Source organism: Eleutherodactylus coqui, chromosome 8, assembly GCF_035609145.1.
Source record: "Eleutherodactylus coqui strain aEleCoq1 chromosome 8, aEleCoq1.hap1, whole genome shotgun sequence".
Taxonomy (NCBI): domain Eukaryota; kingdom Metazoa; phylum Chordata; class Amphibia; order Anura; family Eleutherodactylidae; genus Eleutherodactylus; species Eleutherodactylus coqui.
This window is the reverse complement of record NC_089844.1, coordinates 145117993-145135816: the sequence shown is the minus strand read 5'-3', so window position 1 is coordinate 145135816 and position 17824 is coordinate 145117993. Positions and strand designations below refer to the sequence as shown.

The 17824-nt window shown below is 44.2% G+C and overlaps 1 protein-coding gene across 2 annotated transcripts in view; it reads left to right on the top strand.

Moving 5' to 3' along the window:
- Positions 1-17824, top strand: part of LOC136576957 (uncharacterized) — a 299361-nt gene that overhangs the window by 36275 nt on the left and 245262 nt on the right. The window contains exons 21-37 of one of the 2 annotated variants that reach the window (XM_066576622.1): positions 3428-3607; positions 3697-3896; positions 4999-5105; positions 5188-5300; positions 5490-5654; positions 6179-6372; positions 6790-6893; positions 7518-7636; positions 7823-7981; positions 8418-8620; positions 9084-9187; positions 9272-9390; positions 9483-9641; positions 9776-9981; positions 12015-12118; positions 12366-12496; positions 17413-17580. In XM_066576622.1, coding sequence (XP_066432719.1) covers positions 3428-3607; positions 3697-3896; positions 4999-5105; positions 5188-5300; positions 5490-5654; positions 6179-6372; positions 6790-6893; positions 7518-7636; positions 7823-7981; positions 8418-8620; positions 9084-9187; positions 9272-9390; positions 9483-9641; positions 9776-9981; positions 12015-12118; positions 12366-12496; positions 17413-17580 — 2535 coding nt within the window. The remainder of the gene's footprint in view (positions 1-3427; positions 3608-3696; positions 3897-4998; positions 5106-5187; positions 5301-5489; positions 5655-6178; positions 6373-6789; positions 6894-7517; positions 7637-7822; positions 7982-8417; positions 8621-9083; positions 9188-9271; positions 9391-9482; positions 9642-9775; positions 9982-12014; positions 12119-12365; positions 12497-17412; positions 17581-17824) is intronic. The other variant, XM_066576623.1, reaches the window with a different exon arrangement.

The window sequence follows — 17824 nt, the reverse complement described above, 5'->3', positions numbered from 1 at the left end:
CACAGATGTGGCAGATGTAGCAGCAGGGAATTCTTTTAACTAGCGGAGGTGAAGGAAACATCTGCCGCATGCGGAAGATGTGTTCTTCATGCCCGCGGGGGTCACGGCAGCGGCGGAGAGGTAAGGTTTTTTTTGTTTGTTTTTTTTTACACTAAAATGTTTCTTATTCGGGGAAGAGCTTATATGTAAAGCCCTTCCCTGAAAAAGAATGCAGGGGTGCCGGCAGACCATTGTTTTCAAGGGAGCCGCCGGCAGCAGCCGCGGCTCCATTGACAACAAGCACCCAGCTGTGTTCACACGTGTTTTTGCTCATACCTAGGTGCGCACCTAAGTACGGACCTAAGTACGCACAAAAACACGCTCGTGTGAACCCACCCTAAGATGAATATTAAAGGGGCAGTCTGCTTTGGATACCACCTATTTCGTTAGCGGGTCTTCAATTGATAAGCTGATCACAAATCCCTCATGGCTCGGTCAGACGAGCGGAGATCCGCGTGTTTTTCCGCGTGGAAAAAAAAATGCACCACGTATGCGGGCAAAAATCAGCACCTACCAAAGATAGAACATTTAGGCCCCCTGCACACGGGCGGAAATTCTGCAGTGGGATTTTCCGGAGAATTTCCACCCATGGAAGCTGCCATAGGATTGCGTTAGAAAACGCAATCGTAGGCAGACGGACGGAATTTGTCTGCACGAAATCCCATGCAGAAAACAAATCACCCGCACAGAAATGTCACTCCCCGGACGCCAGCCCATGAAAGATCCGGAGCCGTGGGAGCAGGTGAGTGCCGCGCTGGTCTCTGCAGGGGCTCTGGTTGGGTCCCGCTGTGAGAAATCTCGCAGACGGATTCGACCCGGCCGTCTGCAGGCGGCCATAGGTGGCAATGGACGTGGTCATGTGGATTTTTTCCCACACGCGGTGCAGATCTCCGCTTGTTTGACTGAGCCCTCAGTGATCAGCTGTAATCTTTGAAAAGGTTGTTCCCATCTTAGTCAAACATGGCTGTGATGGCAACACTGCTTCATGTGAGGGGGCTGGATGGTTGAGTTTACAGAAACAACCAAGTTGGGGCTGGGCTATACTGTCTGCATAACTCCCAAAGAAGTCAATGCGAGTTACACATACAGTATAACACAGCAAGCTACTTTGTTTCTATAACTTGGGAGTTAAAGGAACAGCATAGCTTGCTGCGCTATGCTGCCTGCATAACTCTCATTGACTTCTATGGGAGCTGTGGAAACTGCAATCTCCAGCCGCACTTGGCTGTTTCTGTGATCCAGCCAACCCCGACCATCTCGTACAGCTGGGCCAGGGGTGGTGAGGGCTAGAATAGAAAACATACCTTTCTGACTTTTATGGCATATCCATAGGGTCCTGAATATGGAATCACTCTCTATTAGGGCTGTGATTTCAGGCCCTATGCTGTCTATGTATTCCATGGACAGCAGATGGCCCCATTATAGCCTATAGGGCTTCGTGCATAAGCAGAGTGATGGCCCGTGTAAAAAAAAAATTGTTGCATGTCCTATTCTCGTCTGCTTTTATGGATGCGATTGGAACATGCAATGGGCACTGTCCGTGTAGATCAGACAGTACACGGATGAGTGTCTGTTTGCTGTCTGATGCAAGTTTTGCCTGAGATTCTCGCAACTTACAATATGGCCGTGTGAATCCAGCCTTAGGGTGGTTTCACACGGTCATATGCGTTTTTCCGTGTGACTCAGCGCAACTTATTTGCGCTGTGAACCAGGCCTGGCGTATTTTATAGTCCTTTTTGCGCTCGCAGGACATGTTCATCTGTGCACACGCCCCCATTTAAATGGCCTAATAAGTTCCAGATGTGTTCTTTATCTCATGGAATTGCGCAGCGTATTACGCACCTCACATAGACTTCTGTGGGGAACCTTGACAACAAACAAAAATAGACCGCGTTCTACTCGTTTGTGCACGCGATAAAGGTGCAAGCAAAAAATGGAAATGTGCACGAATCCATTGAAATCAATGGGTTCTATTCTCTGCGTATTGCACACGTAAATTTTTACGCGCCCAAATTCAGCTGTGTGAAGGAGCCTTTAATGTGGAATAAAAATGCATTTAAATTGAATGAGTTAATTGAGAATATGACTGTTGAGTGCATTATTATACTTATAAGTGGGTCAGTGGGGTGGATATACATACATTTAGATCTGATGGATATCCGCAGAAAGGTTAAAAAACAATTAACTGCCCTACCCAATGGAACAGAAGCTAGGATAGGGGAGGTGGTGGACACCCGGGGCATACGAGACCTGGCGACTATACAGGGGACAGGAGGAATTCCCTCGGGCTCATGGATGCAATATTTGCAGGTTCGTAGCTACCTAGGAAAAGTGAGGCCGGAACGGGGGTGGAACCTAAACCTTACCCCGTTTGAGGAACTATGCAGCAGAGGGGAGGCGCCCAAGCATACCGTGTCAATGTTATATAGCCAGCTACTGGAGGAGAAGCTGGGTGGTCACACTCCCAGGTGGGTTGCCGCATGGGAGGAGGTCCTGGGTAGATCCTTTCCCGGAGAGCTCTGGAGCAGAGCCTTCCAGCACACCCATAAGATGTCGGTGGCAAGTAGGCTGCAGGAGCTGAACTTTAAGATTTTGTCAAGATGGTACATGACACCAGAGAGGCTCCACGCTCTATTCCCATCGGCTTCAAATATGTGCTGGCGATGCCACGGGGAAGTGGGCTTGATGCTACATATATGGTGGGAGTGCCCCATAATCAGACCCATCTGGCGAGACATGGGAAAATTATACGAGAGGGTGTGCAGGGAATCACTGACCCTGACACCTGAGGTGGCACTTCTATCCTTCCCCCCACTTGGCGCCCACTCACTCAAAAAAGGCCTGCTGAAATTTTTCATAATGGCCACGAGGCAAGTAATACCCAGATTCTGGAAAAAGGACACAGAAATCCCTAGATGCGCATGGGTTGGGGCTTTAGACGAGATCGAAAGATTAGAGAGAATAAGATCACAGGAAGATACAACCGGAGCCGAGAATTTCTACCGCACCTGGGCAATCTGGATAGACGCACGTAACTCTCCTCTAATCACCAGGTGGCTACAAGACGGTAACTGTGAGTAGCCAACTCATACCTCGAGTAGTGGGACAACCAAAAGGCACTAACCTGGACCCCCCCCCCTTCCCCGCCCTCCCCGTATATCATACCTCCCCTTGTCTGTCAACTATCAGAAGATAACGCACACATTATCATAATGTTTTTCTTGTCTTTTCTTTATTAGTTGCAACATTAAGCCGGTGATGTGAACATCACACCACTTTCATAATATGTTAACGTAATGTTATATATGCAACATAAAACCAATAAAAATATGTTGAAATAAAAAAAAAAAACAATTAACTGCAAATATGATGTATCTTCACCTACCAGCTTTCAGTCATCAATGCACTGAGCACCATGCAGAAGGCGGATTATTTTGTCAGCTCAGACGTCATGCAAAATCTTACTAAAACAAATATTGTGTTGGATTCTCTGCGAGGACCGAACAACATGGTATCTATCAGAGAGATGTTCGAATTTATGATGCAGGCTAATGCACGTTATACAGAGGTAACAGTTCTACTCTCATGTAATAATGGATCCTTAGAAACTTCATAATAAACAGCATCCGGAATAATGCTAAGATCTTTCCATTGTAGGGGAGCTCAAAAATGACACCCGAAGTGAGGGAGAAATGCATGACCACCTTCTTTACAATGTTTGTGTCAAATCTAAACTTAATGACCCAAGAACAGATTGCACAGTTCGGGTCTATATTTAAAATGTTCCTTCCCGGTACTAATGAGGATTGCGTGGATTTAATCCCCAATGACATGTCCTGCGATCTATATGTTGTAATGTGAGTATTAGTCCATATATATATATATACACACATACTATGGTTCTTTAGTTTCAGATACACTCTTGCAATATGAGTACCACCAGGGTACACCATAAGGTGGATGATGCTACTTGGGATTCCTTCTCTTGGTGCCACTCTCTATGATGTGCTATCAGACATTGTGCAAATAACCATATAAAACTGTACAAATATATCATATGGTGCCGAAATAACAATTACACGCTGTTGTCTAAATAATAACGCATTCGGTACTGCCACCACCATCCATTGCAAAGATAATGTACTGCATAGTGCATAAGTGGCATCATAGAGTGCTTAAACAATACTGACTTAGGCCCAATGTCCACGGGTGGATTTGACTTGTGGATCCGCAATTCAATGCGCCCATAGGGAAGCAGTGACGCCTGTAACTGAACTTAAGCATGCGGATTTAATTTGCGGACCGTTTGGTGCAGAAAACAGATCGTAGCACGCTCCATTTCAGTGCGGATTCCGTGCAGACGGGCTCAATAAAAGTCAATGGGTGCGGACCATCCACAGTGCACTGCGGATTTAAAGGTTAAAATCAATTAGGGAGATGGGGAAAAGGCTGGGAGGTGGAGTTGTGGATTGTTTCCCATGTGGATGATCTGCAGTGCATCTGCGTGGAAAAACCATTACTCCCGCAAATGGTTTCTGCAGGTCTCCCTCTGCGGAAATCCGCATGCGAAATCTGATCCGCCCGTGGACGTGAGGCCATACAGTGACTAAATAGCGGCTCCATTCATACAGTAATGTAATAACTATGCTATACGATGTCATACGAAAACAACATACAGTTACGATTAATAGCACTTACGTCACAGATGTCATAACTTCTGGAGGTGCTCCCCACAAGAGTGGTTGATGAACTCTATGCAACCAATACAGGTAGTCTTGGAGGAAAAGAGCCAAGATTGGGGTAGAGGCAGCTGAATGTTGTTGGCCTAGTGTCCCAATACCTGACCTGTATAATTCAGGCTTGACGTGCGAGTCCAAATAAGTGAACGAAACCAAAACGCATGAAAGATGTAAAATAGTAAATAAAATTGTACCGCTCATTGTTTATCTTGTTCCTCAGGTTTCCGGCATTCGGCAGTGTCATTGCAGACTTATCTGATGAAATTTGCAGTTCTATCGCACAAAAAATGTATACTATTCGCTTAGACAAAAAAAGTGGCTCCTCAGGTGACCTGATATAACTACTTATACTATAAGCTAAAATAGAAGAAAACATGTGATATTAACCATTTGCTTCATGGTCCTGTAGATACCTGTGGAAGCTTGTACACCGACAGCATGTCCTTTATGGGAGGATTCTATGGATTTGACAACTATATGTCATTCTATGATTTGCGAATGATTTACGGTGAATTGAATCCGGTAGGTTTACTGTCTAGCTTTACATATACAGAACATGCCTGAGGTCGTGGCCATTAGATTCTAACATTGGTCCTAAAATTGCTGCCAGCCTTGAACTGTAGCCTGCGAATAACTCAATGCTTTGAGAATCTAATTAAGTGTCTTAATATGAGTTGTAAGATGTTATTTTCTGATTCTCCTGTCCAATAGTTTGACATCCTCGGAATGTGCAATGGAAAACAATTGGCTGAAATATTAATCGGATTCACTGCAGATAATCTAATTCAAACATCCGAGGTTATGGTACAACTTAATGAACTTGACATGAAAAACCTCCGTGGTTTCATTGCTGAGTGTACAACACTGACAAAACAGGTATGATTGAATACATGTATACAATGGTCATAAGAGAAACGGCAGGGACATAGAGTCTTCTGGAAGAGCGGTCTTCTCAAAGGAGTAGCTGATATACATAGAAAGTAATGGAACTACAAACTTGTCACAGCAAACTCTGACCTTAGCGGGGTTGGTCTTCACAAAGAGGTGGTCTGTTGAGGAGGTTTAATGCATCGTATTGCCATTACTCCCCAGACTGGGAAATACCTGTTCCTCCCTTCCTTTGGAAGATATAGCGTAGCATACGGCATAAGAAAAAGGAGAAATCCAGCATTCAGTGGTCTAAACTTTAAAACTTGTGTTTTTTCTTGAAGGTTTCCATAAAATCCATCCTATGATCCAGACACACATTTTAGAGCAGCCTTAGTTATTGCATACAGTTGGGCTCTTATCACTCCTGTGTATATTGTACTGTCTAGCACTTGCACACACTAATTGGATAAGCTGGACTGAACATCTTTTGTATAGAATGTATCATATTATCTTTCTGTTTTCATCCCTAGCAAAACGTGAAACTAAATCCCCCAACCACACTTCTATTAGCTGACGTTCTCACAAGTAAGCTACCTGGTGATCTGAGAACTGCTGACGACTACAAGTTCTGGTTTGACGATAACGCTCCAGTATATATATCCGGTATTTCTCCGGAATTTTTTAACGGCCTGTCAGTCGGTGACTGCGAGTCTCAAAAATACCTGTAAGTTTTTGTCCCTATTTACTAAGTCCGTTCTGTTGTAAAGAATAGCCCAAAGCAGGGCTCATCCATGCTAAGGCTACATGCACACGGCTGAATAATACGTTGTGCCCAAGATTCTCAGGTGTAACTTGCATCAGTCTGCACACGGACATCCCGCCTGTGTGCTGTCCGATGTGCTGAACGCCGCACATTGCCATGTACTATTCTTGACCGAAAATCAGACGAGAATTCGGCATGTTGTGATTTATTCATTTTTTTACTCAAGCTATTCATCCGAGTAAAAAAAAACATGTGCAAAGATCAATTCAAATGAATGGGTGCTATTTCCATCCAATTGTCAGGCCGAAATATCGCTTCAAAAGCGGACTGAAAAACTGTGTGCATAGAGACTAAGGATACGCACTTTTCCTTGTGTAGGGTTGCAGGTTGCTCTGAAAACTTTGACATACTGAGTGAGGAGCTAAAGACGGCCATAAGTCAAGAAATCAGAAAGTTTAACTTGGATCAGAAAAACACTAAAGGTAATATATTAACATCACACCAATCTTAAGTATTATGCCATTGGAACTGGCTGTTTCCCCTGAATCCCATTGGTTTTTGACCAGGTGTTACAAAACTACAACTCCCGGCCGGCCCTGAGACGCTACGGATGTCCGGGTATGCTGGGAGTTGTAGTTTTGCAACAGCCACTGATTGGAGACCACTGGTTTAGGCCAATGTACCCACAAATGTAATAAGAAGTCAAAGAATTGTCAACTCCATCTATATTTGACCTAAAATCAGCTATTTTCCAATACTCCAGGGGGCAGGGCATTGGATTGGGATCGATGGCATGCCATCTACCCTGTTTCCCTGATAATAAGACATACCCTGAAAGTAAGATTTTCCAAAATTTTTGAGGACGCAAAATGATTTTTCAGGCTTTTTGAGGAGGCTTGAAATATAAGCCCTACTCCATAATTAAGCCCTGCTAACAGTTAAAAAAGTCAATTTAAATAGTGTCCAGACAGCTATACATGTAAAAAAGTTACACCTTTTTGAACAAAAATTAATATAAGACACTGTCTTATTTTTGGGAAAACACGGTATGTTATGATTTATAAATTTCCTGCCACTTAGAGTTTTTTTGAAATGACATTTTCCAGGATCTGCTTGTGGCATGGAATCTGGAAACAGCAGTGAATTCGTGAACTATTGGTATGGAGCATTTAGACCGTTTGCATCACTTGCCGAATATATGGAAGTAAATCCTGAATTCAATGCGGTAAATACCCTTCCATTTATGTCATGTATAAAATATAAAGATGACTGTGGTCCATCACAGAGCTCCCCTCTACTGTACAGAGAGCTGTACTCTGGATACTAGACCGCTTTGCATGCGGCTATAAAGAATTTCAATGAAGCTCAATGTCAGATTACAATCCTGTATTTTGCATGATTTGTTCTCTAGACTCAGGCTATCGATTCCCTCACTGGTGCCCAATGTGCACAACTTGTTGCTCAAACGGGAGCGCTGGCGGACAGCGCGAAAATGGAGGACATCTGTATGCGCATTACTACAACAGACAAAATGGGAGACTTTTTGGGCCAAATAAAAGGATTCATTACGGTAGGTTTTCCTGAAACATAAGAAATCTGTTAAAGAAGTGACTGATAAATACTGCAGAACTAACCATAGAAAGTTGATTAAAGTGTTCTGATTACGTGATAGGTTTCAATGGGAATTTAGAATTAAAGGGGTTGTTCACATTGCACTATCCTTTTTTGTTAATGGGGCCACTTGACAATAAAGTGATCACAATGTGTCTGAAGGGAGAACCTAGCAGCAAATGTTCAACTTCCCTGCAGCGCCACCACAGGGCATCTAAAGGACTGCATGATACCCATTGAAATCAGTGTAATGTGTAATTTCCGTGGGCTACTGACTATAGTAGAGGAAGGTTATGAAGCTCCATAGTGACCCACATGTGAGAGCAGGTGAGAGGACAACACTGTCATATTTTTTTATTAGTTTATTCACTATATGCACTTTTATTGTATTGCAGGCCCAAGGGTTTATCATTTCGGAGGGATCTTTGAAAGTGGTGTTACGTTATGCATTTGAGGTGTACTCTGCATTCTTCAATACTTTATCACTAGAGCAATGGAGTCTTTTTATGGGCAACGTGGAGTTCTGCTTACCTTTTATCACTAGAGAGGATCTATTTGGTATTCCTTTCCCACTGTCCTGTGACATTTATCAGACCATGTGAGTTAATATAACGTAATTACATGTTGATTGTATGAGGACAACTGACACAGACTTGATATCAAACGAGTGTCATTGTGCTGGTTCTCTACTACTTTCCACCTAGAAACAGCGCCACTCTTCCCCAAAGTCCGTATCAGGTATCGAAAATGAACCTCATTTAAGGGAATGGAGTTGAGCTGAAATACTGGACACATCCTGTTGAGAAAGGTGGCGCTGTTTCTGAAAAGAAAAAATAGCTTTTATTTCTTATTTCACACAGCCCCTTTAAGGATAACATGGCAGCTGTAGCTTCATTTGACTTCATATGTCTGGAAATCGCCATTAAAAACGTCCGATATAGAGTCAAACGGAACAATTTTGAAATTAAGCCTTTGGAAAAATAGCCAACTTTAGACGCCAAACTTGACTAGCTGCTTTGTAACAAGTATTGACGCCCATCGGCTAATGGTGTTTTTTGCAGAGTAAAGTCCTTAAGCGCTGCATATAATAAAATGACAGAAGAAACCAGAATGGATTCAGCCGCATTTATGGCACGTCAGTTAGATAATACTCCTGCGCAAAATGGTAAGTCTGCGGTGGGCAGACGGGAGAGAGAGAGGGAGAGGGTCCTACATGACATGCATAACTGATTGAAGTGATATTTTTCAGGTGTACGTTGCGGGCTGCCAACAGACAGCGCTTTAGAGTGGTTACGAAGAAACGCTGCTGAGTTTGCAGTATTTGTAGACACACATGCATTCATAATATGGAACACAAACATTGTACCTGTAAGTACATTCTGTCAGCTCCCAGTCCACCTACCTCTCCTTCTCACAGGTTCATTCTCTAGATGTTCCAAGTGTCTTTTGTATTATTTTAGGCTCAAATCCTTGGCAGTCTCAGCCCCACCCAAATAGGAACATTCACTGCAGAGAACACTATGGACAATGAAGCTATGTGTCAAGTGGCGGCCAGAATGAAGGATTTCAACTCTCAAGACATGACGAAATTCATTAACTCTTTCAATACAGCCAACCAGGTAAAGTAGATCTTTATTATACCTGAAAACTTTGAGGAACCATTTTGGTCAATTTTTTTCAGTTGAGCCAACCTATGTCCTTGCAGTGTTTTACAAGGCGATGTATCTTCTCACACTATCCTGTTGTCTTGTAGACCAATAAAATGTCTATGGAGAAAGTAACTGCTGCCACTATGCTGGGCACGATCATCGATAAGACAATGCCTGACACCGCCAAATACAGCACCTCAAGTGAATGGGATATGTATTTCCAGCAGCTGCAGTATTTCATGTACTGCTTCCAACCTGAGATGCTTAAGATGATTTTGGCTTCTGCTGATTGCAATTGCTACGTTGCGGCGTAAGTACTGTAATACCTGCTCATGGGGGACAAGGAATGATATATCTTGGTGGTTGGAGCGTGAATTGACATTCTATTAACCGATTAACCCAATGACACTATTGGGCAGCTAAAGAGTAAAGAATTTGTAGTGTAGACCTAGCCCAAGGAGAATAGGGGAAGTCATAGGGGCAACTTACATAAGCATGGCTATATTTCCCCCAATCTGCATAAATCAATATTAATTAGATTTCTCATTCTAGAGTGGTATAAAATGGTGGACTACTGGGCTGCTTGAACAAGCTTTCCAATGATAGATACTGGCGTAACTATAGGGGTCGCAAGTGTGAGCGGGCCCCCAAGCCAACGGGGCCACAGACCCCTCTGACCAAGCTGTGCTCACTGACCACACAGCTGTGATCCGGTCCTCCACATGGCGTGGGTAGTATATCCTGCTTGGTTATACATAGCGCTTCCTCCTCGTCCCGGCTGAGACTCCTCCCCTCTGATGGGGAGTAAGCGCTGTGTTATGAGGCAGGAGATGCCGCCCGCCCCATGCGGAGGACCAGATGATTGTATGAACTGTGCGGTCAGTAAAATATAATTGTTTCTATTGTGCCCAGCAGTCACCATGGTCTGACCTGTGAGCGCCGCACTGCAGGACCCCCGGCGGAACTCACATACAATGTAACAGACAGTGTGGCATGAGAGGTGGCAGGGGGACTGGAGAACCAGGGGGGGCAACCTGTGTGATAGAGGGGGGAATTATAAGGGGCGTTCTGTGTGATGGGGGAGGGGAAGTACTATAAGGCCGCTCTCACGTACAGCGCTTTTTACAGCGTTTAACGCAACGTTTCCAATGCCACGCTAAACGCCGTAAAACTCTCCCATTGATTGCGAGGGGGCCTCACAGACTAGTTTTTTAATGCAACGCTTTTTTAACGCCACGCTTTTCAAGCGCTGTTGGCTCTATTTACACGGGTTGTAGTGCTTTTAAACGCACCTCATCATCTGTATTTGAAACGTGTGTTTTACCGCCGCGGTGTGTGGGAGTGGCCTCAGGGCGCATTCCTGTTTATCTGCATTAAAAAATCCATGCCAAAATCCGTGTCATTTTCATGTCAAACGCCGTACCGTTTACACGCAATTTAACCTGAATTTTGGTGCAGATCCGCAGCTGATTTAACCCTTTCAGTAGATGTCTGCTGGGGATCCCCACCAAAATGTTCATTAATTTCACGCAGAAAACATGCTCCTTTTCTGCTACTTGTGAACGCCCCCCCCCCCCCCCTTGCCAGTTTCACACGGGCGATTGCGATATTGCTGCGAGCATTCAGGTCACCTGTGACTTTTGTTACTGCCATCATTTAGTGCATCAGTGTTAGGCCACTCTCACACATCCGTTTTTTAACGCGACTACCACGGTGTTTTGAATGCCGTGGTAATCGCGGTATAACGCTCCCATTGATTTCAATAGGGCCTCGCAGTCTTGCGCTCCAATGCGGGGCGCTTTCTAGTGCCTCGATTTTTGAGTGCTGTCTGCTCTATTTTACCGCGATTAACGCACCTCATCACCCATCGCAATGATGAAATGCATTAAAAACCGCTGTCGGATGCAGTAACCTGCGTCCGAGAACGACAGTAAAATCGTGGCAAAATGACGCAATTCAAATCGCAGCGTTTTGCTGGCCTTGTGTGTGAGACTGGCTTAACGGTACAGGCACAAGTCACAGAATGTGCCGAATGTGCACATCATGGAGAGGATTTTGTCGGGGATTTTGGTATGGAAAGGCTGCTGATTTTCTGCAGATTTGATCGTTTGCACTGAAAAGGGCAAAATCCGTACGGAGCATCCACACCCTAAATCCGCACTGCGTGTGGATGAGACTTTATGGAAGCTCATCCACATAACTCGTACTATGATATCTGTGCACTTCCACTACCTATGAACATACTGCTGTAGTACTCATGGTGGGTATGGATCGTTTTACTAATTACTGTGTCTGCAATTTTTTCTTTGCTTTATAATTCCTGTTTTTATTTGTCATCCTTAGTGTAAAAGCCCTCAGTGACGCATATAATACATTTACTGATGAAACCAGAGCAGGCCTTGCCACAGAGTTACTAGACTTCCTCAACAGACAGCCATCAGATGCAGGTAAGGTCTGTGTAGACTGTAATATAGCGGCTAGGCTTTCATTCATCGGATTTAATATGCCGCCTTAGCCCTGTACCAAAATCTTGTATCCAAGGTGAGGAGGCTAGTTGTTGCCCCTGTACCCCACACACATGCCCCCCGGCCTCCACACCCTTCAGCGATGCATTAAACTTCACGTATAGAATATATCTATCTACTGATACCAATGTGTAAGAACATAAAATAACAAACTATCCCACATTTACAGCTCCCTGCCCCATGAGTGAAGAGAGTGAAGAAAACAGCCTGGAATCCTCTGGAAGGCTTTTTGGATCATTCATAAACACAATAACTGTTGCAAATGTAATTACAGGATTACGTTTACGTGATGGCGAAGCGGTAAGTGTACTTTTTAGTAATTTTTATTTTGTAGTAAGTATAGAAATTGTTTCTAGTATCCATTTAGAGAGGAATTATTCAGGTTTAGACCTACATGTCTGCAGCGCCACACCTGTCCATGGGTTGTGTCTGGTATTGCAGCTCCGCTTTATGTAAGTGAATAGTGTTGAGCTGAAGTAGCGCATACAACTGTATGTGGCGCTGTTTTTGGAGGAAGGAGCGATGTTTTAGTAATCTTGGACCACCACTTTAAAAGAGCACAGTTTTGGCGCACAAACAATGCAGCGATGGGGTTTAATCTAGTCTCCTATTGAGAGAGAGCAGTAGGGGGAGGCTCCTGCTGCAGCCAGTTGAGAACAGAAGGAGGGGAACAGGGCTGAACTTCTGAAGAATTTCGAAAAGCTGTTTTTTGACGGATTCATTAGCGCTCAAAAAATCATTCAAAAAATGAAAGTGGATGATAATCGTTCAGTTTACACGTGAGCCACCGGCCGAACGCCAATTGTGAGGGTCTCTCTTATTGTCCACTTCAGCCGGCACAAAAATGTGAGATAAGGAACGATTAGGGTGCGTTCACACTGGTGAGAAAATTGCGCAATTTTTGCCTGATGCGATAGCCAGTAAAAAACAGATTAGGAAACCAATGATTTACAACGGTTTCCTTCCCATTATTGGTGTTTTCACTGATGCGATGTTGAGAGGAAATCGCAGCATGCTCTTTCTTTCTGAGGCGTGCGATTTTTTTTTTGTTGTTTCCCTATGGGGCTGTCTTTTTATCGCATTGTAACGCAGCGAACGCGCGTTGCGATGCAATTTTACCACTAAAAAGTCACACTGACTTTTGCCATAACAAATATTTGAAATGTTATCGGGGGCGGCAGCGATGCGAGATTATTCTAAAGAAAAGCACCGCTGATGCTCAAAAATCGTGGGAACAAAGACGTGATTTTGCAGCAATTTTCTCACGGCAAAAGTGTGATCGCCTGTGTGAATGAGAATGAGAACTGCGCGGTTCTCAATAAGCATCATTCTCATAAGTTCAGTCTGAACAGGCTGCCCGGGCACAAACGAGCTGGTGATGATGTCACCAGCTCGCACGCTCGGGTAAACGAGAATCTTGAGACTCTTGTTCTGTCTAAAAGGGCCATAAGGGTATGTTCACAGGGGGCAAAAATGCTGCGCCACTTCCGATCATCTGACTATTGGCACTGCACTCACTGCATGCTGACGGGTACTAGGAGAAAGGCTGCGCTGATAGTATGAAAAAATGCAAGTTAAGAGGAGCGCTGTGTCTGCCGATTCTGACTCTGCTGTGGATGCAGAACTGCTGCAGAATTTGCCACTGCAGTAATTCCGCACTAGTTCTGCCCCGTGCGAATGTATTCTTTTTTTCTCATAGTTTAATTGAAAAATGATCCGTATAGAAGGAAGAAAAAAAGAGAGCAGAGGTAGTACTACATGTGCATTACCAGTTTCTAGCACTAGGTGGTAGCAAATTGCCAATTGCTCACCTTTGCTAGTTGTGCTTCCAATGAGAGGCTGTAGAGTGAATGCAGGAAACCTGATGCTGTAGAGTGAATGCAGGAAACCTGAGCAAAAAGATAGGGATTTGGGAGCGTTACTCCAGTGCGCTATGCTAAAACACACACTGACTTTATTTACATTGACCAGATTGATGGAATCTACGCCTTTCGCCCCAACCCGGAGCTTCCTCAGATTCAACTGCCATACAGAAAACTCAGTCCTCAGGGCCCCCAACAGGTCATGTTTTCAGGATATCCTAGAGCATAAACACCTGTGGCAATGTCTGAGGCACCGACAAATAATTCCATCACCTATTGGGGGGGAGGTGGGCGTAAGAACTAGAGTTTTGGGAACACTTTTGAGGCCGATGTCACATGGGCGAATTTGCGCAGCGTATTGTGCACGCAATAACGCAGTGAATAGAAGCCATTGGTTTCAATGGGTTACTTCACATGAGAGTATTTTGTGCGCACTTTTTGTTCACGCAAAATCCCACGCAGCCTATTCTGATTTCGTACGTCTTGCGCATGAACATAGCACGTATTTAACTAATTCAAGCATTGGATTCCAATGTATTCATTCAGATGAGTGATTTTTATGCACGTAAAAAAAAATCGTGAGTATAGGACATCGGCGACCGATTTTATACGGTGAAAATATAGGTCTTCCCCTATCTTTCGACAAGATACGCTGGAGACTCCCGTAGACTTCTATGGGAGCTGGAAAAAAAGGGAGGGGGAGGGAGTTTAGCTGCGTCCAGCGTTGGGACAAGAAGTCAGCTGCCTCTATTTAAGCATCCGCAGTCATTCCGAGAATTTCTGCCAACCGAGGGATTTCTGCGCTGCAGAATACCTTTTTACCGACAGGCTGCTGCGGCCCGTGTGAATGGATGAGAAAACACTAATTTAGTTTGGGACTTGATTGCGTCTTTCTTCCTTTCATGCAATTTTTTTTATTTTTTTCAGCTATCAGTCGAGCGTAAAAACAGATATGGTCGTGTGAAAGAGGCCTAAGTCTGCGGCATGTCAATTAGTTGCAGCAAATTCTGCCCCGTGTGGAGATCGGCTAAATGCTGACATTTTACGAAACGCCCGCCTCCGTCATGAAACATATAGTTCCCCTGTCAGTTTGTGTCATGTTAATGAAGCCATTTCTCTATAGTGCGCTGCTTTCTTATCAGGAATAGGCCGTCTGCTCCCTATCTTTTTATCCCTATAGGTCTATTGCTTTTTCTTGGGAACATGTGTCATTGCGTCGCTGATGCCGGGGATTTTCTCACGCTATAAAGTCGCGTAATTTTATAGCAAGAAGGTTAATAGAACTTTTTAATGTTAAAATCGAAGCGCACAAAAATCGCAAGTTCGTGCTGTGCGGTGCGATAAACGAGAACGCTCCATAGGGAAACACGGGCTACAAAACATAGCAAGTATGCATAAAGCATATCGTGATTTTGTTTTCTCGCAATGTAGCAGCTTACAAAATATCGCTCATGTGAAAAAAACATTTGGAAAACATGCACTTTGTAGCGATGTCGCCTGTATGAAACTGGCCTAATGGCTCCTTCACACTGGCGATCGCGATATCACCGCGACAGAACTGCAACAAAAATGCAGCTTTTTTCCCATGATTTTTGAGCATCAGCGCTGCTTTTTCTCGCAAAAATATTACGGCCACTTCTGATTTTCTCGTGTGTTTTTTCACACGATTTTCCCGCGACTTTTAATGCAAAAGTTAACAGGACTTTCTAATGTTAAAAACACATCACATCGCGCAAAAGATGCAAGTTTGTGCTTTGCGATGCAATAAAAAAGAGGCCCCATAGGGAAACATGGGAGATAAAAAAACGCAAAATGTAGAAAAATAGGACATGCCACGATTTTTTTTTTATTTCAACGTCGCATGAGTGAAAACATCGCAAATGTGAAGGAAACCATTGAAAATCCTTGGTTTCATAATTCTGCGTTTTCACTCGCCCCCGCGGGTGATTTTATCACCAGTGTGAAGGCGCCCTAAGGCCCCCTTCACACATGGCAGAGTTGTTGTGGGCACTCTGCAACGGAATACCCACAGCAATTCCACAAGAATTCTGCGGTGGGAAAATCCACATGTAAATGGTGCGCAGTTGGTTCTGTTTTTACTTGTAGAAAAGCTATGGCGTCCCAGACTCGTATTTCAAGGGCTGAATTGCGCAGAGCGATTCTGCAGCGTGTCTATTTATGTCTCTTTAAGGCAGGTAGTAACTACTAGTAGACGGAGGTCTCATCTATGATTGATTAATAATCCTTTCTGCATAGGTAGAGGGAAGGCTTAAAAGGACAGGGGTCTTCTCTCCTATAAGGCTGCCTGTCCACGGACGAGTTTGCATTGCGTTCCCCGCGGCGATAATCCAGCCGCGGGGAACGCGTTGAAAGCTCTCCATAGCAACGCTATGGAGAGTGCAGCCGCCCCGTCCACGAGCGGAGAATCATTGCGATTCTCTGCTTGTGGCAAGCAATTCGCAGCATGTGATTCCCCGCGGTCAGCCTATCTTTCAGATCCGTGTGCCGGCTCCTGCATCTCCGCCGTGGGATACTGCTACGCCCGTGGACACGTAGCCTAAAGGATGGGGACAGATGGGGGGAGGGGTAGACAATGCCAGATTTTCCATTGGTGACATGAAATATTTAGAACTTTATCTTTTTTGGATAACTCAACCTTTTTGTAAAAGGGGTTGTTCAAGCTTATTGGTAAAACCCCTTCTGCAAGCAGAACGATTCTTATATTCACCCCTCCCTGCTCCCATTGTGTCCCACGGTGCTCCCCTCATTGTCAGCCAGCCACAGTCTTATTACCAGATGTCACAAGCACCGCAGCCAATAACAGAGCCCGGTGCTCGATCGCTGAGCTGTTATTGGCTACAGCGCCTGTGACGTCCAGTAAACAGACTGCGGCAGATGTGATGCCGGAGGGGAAACCCTGTTGCAGCACTGCAGGACACAGCGGGGAGAGGTGAGTATTAGCCTATTTATTAGGGCTCCTGTCCACGGGTGATATTGCGTTATCCGGCTGCGGGTTATGCAGTGAACGCTTTCCATAGTGTTGCTATGGAACGTGCAGCCCCGAGGTCCATGAGGAGAGAATCATAGCGATTCTCCGCTCGCAGGATTCACAACGCAGCTAGCGATATTCCGTCCCGGCCGTGGAGAGGAAGCCTTATGCCACTGCTTGCAGAAGGGGTTTTACCGATCAGCTACACCTCTTTAACTGAGATATTTCAAGACCTTTTCTTTACTTTGCCGTCTTCATTTCTGGATTCAAGATATTCTTTCTTAACTTAAGTTTCCATTACATATTGTAAAATGTTCTAAAGCATAAAACAGTCTTCAATGCTGTGAATTTTCATCTGTTCACAGATGCAATTATTAGGCGTAACGTCGTCTGAGCAGACAGCTGACTTGATTCTTGCGGAAGGTGTGCTCAACGATAAAAGCAAAACAGAGATGCTCATCAGTAGTATGGGGACAAAGGATTCTGAGCAGACATTCATGATACTGAATAATTTGAACAAAAAGATGCAAGAGGTAAACGCTGATTAATATCGTTTATCTATCTCATATCTATCTATCTATCTCATATCTATCTATCTATCTATCTCCTATCTATCTATCTATCTATCTCTCTCATATCTATCTATCTCTCTCTCTCATATCTATCTATCTCCTATCTATCTATCTATCTCCTATCTATCTATCTATCTCCTATCTATCTATCTATCTATCTATCTCTCTCATATCTATCTATCTATCTATCTATCTATCTATCTAT